At 39.3% G+C, this 11853-nt stretch overlaps 1 protein-coding gene across 1 annotated transcript in view; it reads left to right on the forward strand.

The window, feature by feature from the left end:
• The first annotated feature begins 7767 nt into the window (after positions 1-7767).
• LOC115296286 (putative olfactory receptor 2B8) overlaps positions 7768-11853 on the forward strand; it is a 4411-nt gene continuing 325 nt past the window's right edge. Inside the window, exon 1 of the mRNA XM_029944769.1 lies at positions 7768-8683. Coding sequence (XP_029800629.1) covers positions 7768-8683 — 916 coding nt within the window. The remainder of the gene's footprint in view (positions 8684-11853) is intronic.

Genomic DNA, 11853 nt, shown 5'->3' on the forward strand with positions numbered 1-11853 from the left:
ATTTGACAAAATACAGCACCCTTTCTTAATAAAAACCCTTGAGAAAGTCGGAATAGAAGGAACTTACCTAAACATTATAAGAGCAGTCTATGAAAAACCCACAGCTAATATCATCCTCAATGGGGAAAAACTGAGAGCATTCCCCCTGAGATCAGGAACACGACAGGGGTGCCCACTCTCACCACTGTTGTTCAACATACTGCTGGAAGTTCTGGCATCAGCAATCAGACAACAAAAAGAAATAAGAGGCATCAGAATTGGCAAGGAAGGAGCATTCTTATGTCTGTGTCTTCGGACAGGTGACTGAGCTTAACCGTAGATCACACTGCATCAAGGAATGTGAGTGTGGGTCAGCATCACTAGATTGTGCCACACTGTTTTCAGAGTGATTTGACCATGTAAGGCTGACAGAAGCAGTGAGGCCTGGGAAGAAAATAGGTCCCACTTTAGGACACCCAGATTATACTGTCTTTGCCAGTTCTCCACATAACTATCAGGATGGTATCTACCTGGTATGGCAATAGCTTAAAAATTTCAAATTTTTAAAAGTAGTTTATTGTCAAATTAGTTTCCATACAACACCCAGTGTTCTTCCCCACAAGTGCCTTCCTCCATCACCACCAACTCTTTTTCCCCCCTTCAACCCTCAGTTCATTTTCAGTATTCAATAGTCTCTCAAGTTTTGTGTCCCTCTCTCTCCCCAACTCTCTTTCCCTCTTACCCTCGCCCTGGTCCTCCATTAGGTTTCTCCTGTTCTCCTGTTAGACTTATGTGTGCAAACATATGGTATCTGTCCTTCTCTGCCTGACTTATTTCGCTTAGCATGACACCCTCCAGGTCCATCCACTTTCCTACAAATGGCCAGATTTCATTCTTTCTTGTTGCCATGTAATACTCCATTGTATATATGTACCACATCTTCTTGATCCATTCATCAGGTGATGGACATTTAGGCTCTTTCCATGTTTTGGCTATTGTTGACAGTGCTGCTATGAACATTGGGGTACATATGCTCCTATGCATCAGAACTTCTGTATCCCCTCAGTAAATCCCTAGCAGTGCTATTGCTGGGTCATAAGGGAAAAAATTCAAATTTAAGAAAGGTGTGTGTGTGTGTGTGTGTGTGTGTGTGTGTGTGTGTGTATTTATTTCTGAGACACAGAGAGAAGGAGAGAATGAGCCAGGGAGGGGCAGAGAGAGAGGGAGACACAGAATTCAAAGCAGGCTCCAGGCTCCCATCTGTCACTATGGAGCCAGAGGCAGGGATTGGGAGCTGGACCCAGGGATTGCACTCCTGAACTGCAAGATCAGGACCTGAAATGAAGTCAGAAACTCACCCAAATGGGCCACACAGGTGCCCCCAAATGTAAGAATACTTTTGCAGGAGGTCGTTTATCTCCACAGGCTGAATAGGGTAAAGAATTCTTTGATCATCACGGCAGTTTTGACCTGCTCCATTTCAGACCTGGGCCGGTTCACCCCTCCTTAAGTAACCTGGTGGTCCCCACTCCTGGGAGGTCACCATATTGATGCCGAACTTACTCTGAACACACGATCTGCATAGTGCAGTACAGCCCAGAACTCCTGAGCTCAAGCCATTTTCCTGGCTCAGCCTCCCAAGTAGCTGGCACTGCAGGTGTGCGCCACAGAGCCCAGCAAAGAATTCTTTGAAATCACCCACAAAGTACCCATCAACTTCCTTCCATTTTTCTTAGTGATTATTTATAACTCTCCTGATAATTCAAATTCAATTTGATCTTAAAAGCAAGATGCGGTGAATTTCAATAATATATGTTTTATTAAAAAAGCATAATTTTTAAAATTGAGTACATCATTAAAACCTATAAATATAAATTAAACAACGATTTAGAGGATTTGAGGTCTTTCCCCCCAAGAATATTAAAAATTGGGTAGAATTTGGTGGCCCTCCTTTATATTCTAAAGATTATATTCTAAAGATTAGAATGTGCCTAATTATTAGCTCTGTGATCCCACATAAGTTGATTATGAATTAGATTAAAGGAAAAATTTATCCACATATTTACATTTAAAATTAAGTAACTGAATGGATTCTTATATAAATATTTTGGGCATTTGTGAAGAAAAAATCTTCAATGTTTTCTAAAACATCTAGGTTATTCACAGGTGGGAGCTAAGGTAGCTGGGGAGGTCTAGGGACTTACTTGTCTTCTCTCAGACATGTGAACTAATAGAAGAGACAGATTAGGTCTCCTCTGGCATTGTCCTCCACAGTCATTGTCCCTGAGGGTTGCCATGTCTGGGCAGCTCAGTGACATGGGCTCATTAAGAGTGTGGGGCATCCATTCCCCAGAGACATCAGCAGAGGAGGGACATGGTTCTCTGTGCCAGCTCCACCACAGCTCAGAGTTGCAGCACCCTCTCACCTGGTCATAAGGGTGTCCCTGTCACACAGCATGTCATTGTGTTCAGGAAACCATATAAGAGTTTGCAATAGTCTTCATTTTCAGCCTCTAAAGGCAAAGTGCAGATCTCTGGTACCACATGCAGCCCTGTGAAGTCATCCTGAGAAAGAGTCCCTTTCCTTAAGCAGAATGTATGGATGGCCCAGGGCTGGTATAGTCAACCTTGAGTTTACTGCCAACATTGATTCTACATGTCCTTGTTCCAATTCCTGGAACTGTATTTAGGCAGTAACTTGAAATGGATGCAGGGAAATAGCTTAGATCCAACAGAGAAGGTGAGAAAAGGTGAGTAAAATGCAACTAAGTCTCTGTTTAGCTCTAGGAATTAGCAAATTAGTTTATTTTTCAGTTGCAAAAGTTCTTGAAACAAAACAGGTAATGGTTTGCATATATGGTCAGTTTTCTAAAGGAACAGACTATGGTAGTTTGTCAAGTAAAGAACTAAATATAATTGTCCATTAGAAATGCGACCAAGTTATTCCTGACATTTAATTCTACTTTAGTACATTCATTATACCTCTGTATGAATGTGGGGGAAATAATTTAATTATCGTGTTTAGTAATATTAAATTATTCCCTTTATGCATAAGTGTGAAAGTATTAGACTACATGCTCCCCTACTTTCCCTTTGATTCCTTATTGTCTGTGAAATGAGACAAGTTTTTTCTTTATGCATAAAATTCATTGCCAGTATTTACATTTTGTAAATGTTCATTTTCTCCCTTATCAGTTATGGAAATATCTAAAATATGCACGGAGCTTTTTAAATGCTAGGTTGAAAATTACAACAGGGAAGTTCCATTCTGTGAATATTATGTCAGTGCATCTTTATTTTGATTTTATTGTTAACAAGGTATGATGATCATTCATGTGAATACAAATATCAATCTGAAAAAGACAAAATTATGAAGATAGTTGAATATTCATTCATTTAAAATTGCCTAACTGACAAATGACAACTTGTGTGCATATCTATGTATGTATGTACATGTATGTGTGTGTGTGTGTATTTGTGTGTGTGTGTGTGTGTGTGTGTGTGTGGTTGCACTGAGGTCATGTGTGAAGTACATTAGGTCCCGTCCTTCCATTCTTGCACATGATCATGAATGGACTCTGGTAGGAACACTGTTGGGGACCTGATCAGACGCACCTCACTGGCTGGTGCTCCATTCCAAACGGTATTTGTTACCAGTGTGGGCTCCGTGCTTCCCAGCCATTCCCTTCTTGAGAGCATTGCCCTAAGCTGAAGGGAGCCACGTTGCCAGGCGGTCTGGGGAACATGGTGGAGGCAGCTCACAGTCAGTGACAGACTTATGGGATGTACAAAGGCTGCCACTACCAAGGCAGGACTGAATCTGATGCAATTCATGCTCCAGAGCCGTGGTGTCTAATGCTTTAGTAAGTAGTCACAGGAAGCTATTTACATGTAAATTCATTAGTTTTAAGTAAAATATAAAATTCAGTTTCTTAGCTAGAACATTTTAAATGCTCACGTAGTGACAGGTGCTGAGTGGGTTAGTGGTGGGCAGTGAAGACAGAGTATTTCTACCATCACATATGGATGGTTCTACTGGAGATTTCTGCCCAGCTTCTCTTGGGATCAGGCTCCTGCTCTGTTCCACTGGAGACCACGTCCTTGCTTAGCAGCATTCCCTGCTCCGTCTTCCTTCCCTCACCCCGTTTCTCCTGAGAGCATTCCCTGAATAAACAACACAGAATGGAATTCCTCCTTCACCCTCTTCCTCCATAGAACCTGCCGTGCAACAGCGTCAGTGTCCATCAGCTCTCTCATTTCCTGTCTAGTGATGGCTGCATCCCCTCACTTGCTGGTCCTCCATTGTCATCGGGGCCTTTTCTCCTATATCTGAGGTCAACTCAGTCCTATGAGAGGGAAGCATCATGAAAGCAGTAGTAATTCAGTCCTGGCACTGAGACTGTAAAAATCCTGCCTGCACTTACGCAGGATTCATTCAGGCACTGGATAGGACCCAGTGTGTGTGTCAATATATCAGTGAATGTTATATTTGAAAATGTTAATAGAGACATTATCCTGAAATCTTTGTGGTTAAAATGTGTAGTGCATATACTGAGCATCTAGTTTTGTGGAAATATGTCTCCTTCCAGTAAAACTTAGAGTTGTATGTCAGCATTGAGCTATTATGGTAATTGGAAACTACTACTCTATCAACTTATGTGTGTCAGTACTAAGCACTTAAAGTCTCACATTTGATCCAGGTCTCTTAATTATTATCGTAACATTGTGTTCTTCTGAAATGTCATTTTAATTATATACCTTTTTGATGTTAATTATTACATAGAATGGCAATATCTATGTTTTCTAGATTCTGTTTATTTTTATTTTAACTCATAACATTTCTCTCCATATATAACCTGTGATTTTTTTCAAGTATTTATCTTTCACATGCAAAGTAGTAATCTATGTGTAATCTAGAACTGGACTTTCCTATATATGTCATATCATATAGTTGCTTAGTATGCACACTTTGCCTCTGTGCTGTGGAAGGACATGTTCAATATTTCCAGCCAGTATTATTTACATAGTTTGTCTGAGAGGAATCAATCTCTCTTACTGCATCCAGTCATTTGATGCTATGAGCACAGATGAGGTTCTTAGTCTAATTTCACCGTCTTTAAATATGATAAGAATGAAATGAAATGAAATTTCCCATTAACCTCAGTGGACACATGTCATTCTCTTGGAAGATGGCTCCTTGTTGTGCACTTGCTTTAAGATGGGTGGATAGAGTAGGGGAGGAGAAAGGAAACAAAATATCCAGATCAGCAGATTGTACTCTTGAGAATTGATGGGAGAAGGCATTTTACATCCCAATCTCTCCCTTATCCAGTGTTACTGAAGGATAATAATTTTCCTGAATTGTAATGAGGAAAAGCAATTGTGGTAAGATGATGGACTATGACATGAGCACCGTAGTTCCCTCCCCATGTGCTCTCAGTGAAACACTGGACTCAACTGTAACATGCAGGGACAATGACATTCTTGTGTCTGCTTTTGTGTGCATCTCTTTTGTCTGATATTTTTTCAACTGAAAATTATAAATATTCTTATATTTCCTAGACAAATAGCCATTATGTATTCTTTTACACACACACACACACACACACACACACACACACACACACACACACAATCCTGGAAAGCAGCAAATCATATGTACAAGTTCATCTTACCGAGGTTTTATTTTTCTCAACTGTCTTCTTTGTCCTTATTGATATAATATTGTTATATATACCATTATTTTATTCTCATGGTGCAGTAGTATATTGATGTTTTCTTAGGATGAGTTTACATTTCATGTTTGCCCTTCCTCACTTTGGTAGTGATTCCTTTCTCAGGCACATTAAAATGTTTGTAGCAATTGGTTTCAGATAAACGCATCTCTATGTGTGCGTGTGCGTGTGCATGAGACTGACCATGGTTTGTTGTTAGTTGCTCTTCTGAGCAGGTGTGAGTCAGAGGACACGTCATGTTGTTCACGTTTAGACTGTCACAGATGACTTTATAGTTATTTCTTTTAAGAAGTTTTCTGAATAGATTTATTTCGTGGAGACCTCTGATCATATGTGTACAAGAAATAAAGGAGGTATAAAACAGCATGAAATACCACATCCTCTCCTCAAATATTATGAATAGTTTTATGCCCATTTTGTACCAGTTGCTTTCACACATCAATGGGTTCTTTGCCAAAATGGATTCAGATTTTTAAAGTTTTAAATAAAAAATATAATGTATGCCAAACTTTTGAAAATGATAGAACTGACATAGTCATTTTCTGATACCTCTTTGGTCAGTTTATAACTACTCTTCTTCATTAGTAAGCATTGGATGCAAATGGTCATCACCCAGCCTTATATCTGGCAATGTGTTTGGTCCAGTGTTACTAACTCTGCAACATAGCTCCCAGAAAGGTTATACTTGACATAATGTGAACAGATGTCTAAAGTCTGTCATACTACCAAAATATTGATTTCTTTATGCTTTACTTTATACTACTGTAAGTTTTGCATTATAGCTCTTTGACCTGTCATTGCTTTGAGAATGAATCTGTCTTTATTTCTGTCTATTTATCTAATTACTTATTTTTATCATAGGGAGTGATGTAAAACATTACAGATGGTACATAATTACATGGATGGATAACTTTTTAAAATGTTTGTCCTAATTAGGATGTCAATTAGGAAGAGTCCTACCTCTTTCAGGAATTTTATGATCTCTAATTGATAATGTGTGAAATGGAAATCCGCTGAAGGAAGAGGAAAGTGTTGGCCAATGGATTTGAGAGTTCTGATTCTGGCTGGGTCTGCACGGCCTATGGATGTTCAGAGTTGCTGTTAAATTGGTATGTACTCTGAAGCATGGTTCAGGCAAATGTAAGCACTGTAGTTGAATGGCGGTGTTCTCAGGTTTTCTCTGATTGGGTATTTAGTTGTCTTACTCCCATACCAAAAAAACTGCGTGGCATTCCCAAATATAATACATTAGTTAGAGAGGTAACACTGCCAAAACGTTGATGCAGATATAGTAGGGATTTTGAATATAATCGAATTATTTGTATAAGTACATTCTAGGACTTAAGTTCCTACATCAGAAAGGTTTTTCCACATTATGTTGTATTACATATATATGTTTTTTAAATGTTTATTTATTTATTTTAAGAGAGCAAGAGAGAGAGAGGGAACAGGGAAAGTGCAGAGAGAGATGGGGAGAAACAGAATCCCAAGCAGGCGTGGTGCTGTCAGCCAAGAACCTGACACAGAGTTTGAACCCATGACTCATGAGATCATGTCCCCAGCTGAAATCAGATGCTTAATCAACAGAGCCACCTAAATTCCCCATATTATCTTTTAATACATGTAAGGTGTGGGCAAATCCAGTTGTATAGTATCATGAGATATATATTGTTAGAACATCTCTTCTCTCTGCATCTGTTTGATTCTTTCTGATAGCTCTCCCTCTTTTTCCATTATACATTTTTGTAGTACTTTAAGTCCTAGTACGTGCAGACTGATACATCTTATGTTCTTATGACTGATGCAAACAAATGATCCATTATTTGTTTTTTCTTACATATTAATGATTTACATTTTGTGATAATATGAACTGTATTGATATAAGCTATGTCATCTCATTGAGTACATCATTTATTCAAATTATTATTCAAAAAGTCCATGGCCTTGTCTTTTCATATGATGAATTCAGCAACTGCCAACTTTTTTTCTTTTTGAAGATTTCTTTTAAACATTGCTAAATACTTGGTCTTGAATGGAAATGTAGTAAGAAAAGATGGACCAGAAAAATGGAAGTTCTTTCACTGGGTTTATCCTGCTGGGTTTCTCTGACCGACCTCAACTGGAGAGAGTCCTCTTTGTGGTTCTTCTGATCTTCTATCTGCTCACCCTGCTGGGAAACACAACCATCATTGCACTGTCCCGCCTGGACCCACGCCTGCACACTCCCATGTACTTTTTCCTCTCCAACCTGAGTTTTCTGGACCTGTGTTACACGACCAGCACTGTCCCTCAACTCCTGGTCCATCTCAGGGGGGCAGACAAGTCCATCTCTTTTGGCGGCTGTGTAGCTCAGCTGTTCGTCTCTCTAGGGTTGGGATGCACAGAATGCATCCTCTTAGGGGTGATGGCATTTGACCGCTACGCAGCCGTTTGCAGGCCCCTGCACTACATGGTGATCATGCACCCTCGTCTCTGTGCCCTGATGGCTTCTGTATCGTGGTTCTTTTCTTTTATGTACTCTGCATTGCAGACAGTGCTCATCTTTCTTATTCCACTTTGTGGGAGAAATAAAATAGATCACTTCTTCTGTGAGGTCCCCCCACTGCTCAAGCTTGCCTGTGTTGACACCACTGTGTATGAGTCTGAGATCTTATTTTTCAGTATGATCTTTCTTTTCATACCTGTGGCATTAATCATGTTCTCCTATGTTCGAATTGTCAGGGCAGTGTTAAGAATAAAGTCAGCTGCAGGACAGAGGAAGGTGTTTAGGACATGTGGGTCCCACCTCACGGTCGTCTCCCTGTTCTATGGCACGGCCATCTATGCTTACCTGCAGCCCAGCAGAAACCACTCCCAGGAGCAGGGCAAGTTCATTTCTCTCTTCTACACCATCGTCACTCCCATGGTCAACCCTTTCATCTATACCCTGAGGAACAAGGAGGTGGCGGGAGCAATGAAGAAGGTGCTCTGTAGGAGCCATGACTCCCCATGACTGGGGGGAAGACTCTTTGATGCAAGACTGAATTCCAGAGCCTTAAGGATTTTGTTTCCCGCATGTGTCACCCAACATTTGTTTTGATAACTCTCAAGGGAATTTCCTTAAAATTCGTTTATGCAAGTGAGTGCTCAAACTTTATGTTTGTGGACTGATTGCAACTTTGGAGATGGTGATACACTGTTCCTAGAGCATTTGCACCATATTATTATTTTGAAAAATCCATAGGTTTTTCTAATTTCACCTCTTTGGGAACATTATTCCATTTATAATTGCAAAAAATATTAACATACATACCATCAAAGCACAGCAAATTAAGAATATGAACCATTGAAATATTGTAAGATACTGTCAGAAATATTAACGTTTTAGTTTTTATCAATTGCTGGATGCATATCTTTTCTTCTTGCACTGTGATCATGGCTCTGTTAGAAGGTTCATAGATTGACTGTATCACAGCTTCTCCCTAGGAGTAGGAGGGTAACTGTGGGAAAAACAAAGTTTTAGTCAACGGAAATCCTGCTACAATTAATCCTGGTAAAGCCATTCAGAAGTCAGGTCCTAGAGTGATGTCATCATTGTGATAGTGCTGTTATGTGGCCTTCATGTCATGGAAGGGGGAGGGTATGATGCACACCAGCCAGTGACATTAAAAGCATCAGCTGGTGATACAGCAGTTGGTGCTTATGTATAATTTTGTGCAATATTGGACAAGCACCAATGTGAGTTATATGCATTGGTTAATTTAAGTTTGTGAGCCAATCCATTAAAAATAATGCTTATAGAGGTGGAATGGGAGAAGATAATTGCAAACGACTTTTTCGATAAAAGGTTAGTATCCAAAATCTATAAAGAGCTTATGTAACTCAACAGTCTAGAAGTAAACAATCAAATGAAGAAATGGGCAGAAGATACAAATAGACACTTTTTCAAAGATATCCAGATGGCAAACAGACACTTGAAAAGATGCTCAGCATCACTCATCTTCAAGGAAATACAAGTCAAAACCACAGTGAGATATCAGCTTACTCCTGTTAGAATGGCTAAAATGAGCAACTCAGGAACCCCTAGACGTTGACGAGGATATGGAAAATAGGAATTTTTTTGTACTCTTGGTGGGAACTCTAGAAAATAGCATGAGGGTTCCTCATAAAATTAAAAATAGAACTACCCTATGACCCAGTAATTGCACAACTAGGTATTGGTCCAAAGGATACAAAAATGCTGATTCAGAAGGGCACCTGTACACTGATGCTTCTAGTAGTTTTATCAACAAGAGTCAAAGTATGGAGAGAATCCTAATGCCCATCGACTGATGAATGGGTAAGGAAGATGTGGTATATTGGGGCACCTGGGCGGCTTATACTTGAGCGTCTGACTTTGACTCAGCTCATGATGTCAGGGTTCATGAGTTCGAGCCCCTCGTCGGGCTCTGTGCTGAAAGCTTGGAGTCTGGAGCCTGCTTCAGATTCTGTGTCTACCTCTCTCTCTGCCCATCGCTGTTCACACTTTATCTCTCTCTCTCAAATATAAATAAAAACATTATAAACATTAAAAAAAAGAAGTGATATATATATACAATGGAATACTACTTGGTGATGAAACAATGAGTTCTTGCCATTTGCAGCAACGTGGATGGAACTAGAGTCTTTTATGCTAAGTGAAATAAGTCATAACTATCATATGATTTCACACATATGTGGAATTTAGTAACCATGACAAATGAACATGGGGGAGGGGAAGGAAGAATAAATTAAATACAGAGAGGGAGGGAAATCATTTGAGACTCTTAAATACAGAAAACAAACCTAGGGTTTCTGGAACAGAGGTGGGGGGATGTGTTAAATAGAAGACAGGCATTAATTAAGATGGACACTTGTTGGGATGAGCACTGGATGTTATATGTAAGAGATGAATCACTGGTTTCTATTCCTGAAATCACTATTACACTGTATGTTAACTCACTTGAATTTAAATAAATAATTTTTAAATATATAGTTTACTGTCACATTGGTTTCCATATAATACCCAGTGCTCTTCCCCACAAGTGTCCTCCTCCATGACCAGCACCCTTCTTCTTCCCTCTCCCCCTTTGGCCCTTAGTTTGTTTTCTGTACCAAGAGTCTCTCATGATTTGCTTCCTTCCCTCTCCCTAACTGTTTTTACCCCTTCCCCTCCCCTTGGTCCTCTGTTAGGTTTCTCCTGTTAGTAAATAAATACATTTTTAAAAGAGAGAAAAAGAAAAAATGACTTTACAGGACATTATCATATCTGAACATTATATGACTCATCCTATTTTATATTTTATGTGTTTTACCTATAGTAATGCAGCAATAGTTTGAGAGTAAAATATATTTAGATCTTCCATTGATACCACTTCATAAATACTTAATCCAGGCATCAACTGATCAAGGTTTTGCATCTCACTTCTGCCATATTATACATATGTGTGTGTGTGTGTGTGTGTGTATAGTGACATACACATATGAGATATGTGCTATATTTCCCAGGAAATCCCATGCTCTGTGAATGTTACTCAGATTCCTTGGGAGAAAATGTAAATAAATAAAATGTATAATAATTTTAAAAATCTCAATCTGTCTAAGTTTTACAAAAAGCTTTCTTATTATGAAATAAGTGTTATGTAATTATAAATTGTGAGTATTAGATATATACATCCCAGAACATTTGGATGTGATATTGTTAACCTTAGATCTTAACTCAGGCTCATTTTGCATATAAACGTGTTTCAGTGTATGAATCTGGGTTTTTGTATATATTTATTATCATGAACCGTGTATTTTCACATGGAGGTTGGAGCTTTGACAATGCCATGCCATGGAAACGTTTATGTGTTTTGTTAGGTTTGCCCAACACTTAGCCCAATATAGGTAAATGCATTTGTGTCTTTGGACACATATCAATAGCAATCCCACCGTTCCCTCTCTAATGACTAAGGGATCCTCCTGGGTCTTGAGCCCCTCAGCTACTCATGCTCATGACACGCGATCTTGGAACAGAGACAGCATTAGGCAGGCTGGCAATGTCAGCTTGGAGAGATCATCACATGGTTCTGGTTCTGTGTATCTCTAAGAGCATCACAGTACTCACACTTGAAATCAACCCCTGGGATGTATTTTGATT

The sequence above is a fragment of the Suricata suricatta genome, chromosome 7, assembly GCF_006229205.1.
Source record: "Suricata suricatta isolate VVHF042 chromosome 7, meerkat_22Aug2017_6uvM2_HiC, whole genome shotgun sequence".
Classification (NCBI taxonomy): Eukaryota; Metazoa; Chordata; class Mammalia; order Carnivora; family Herpestidae; genus Suricata; species Suricata suricatta.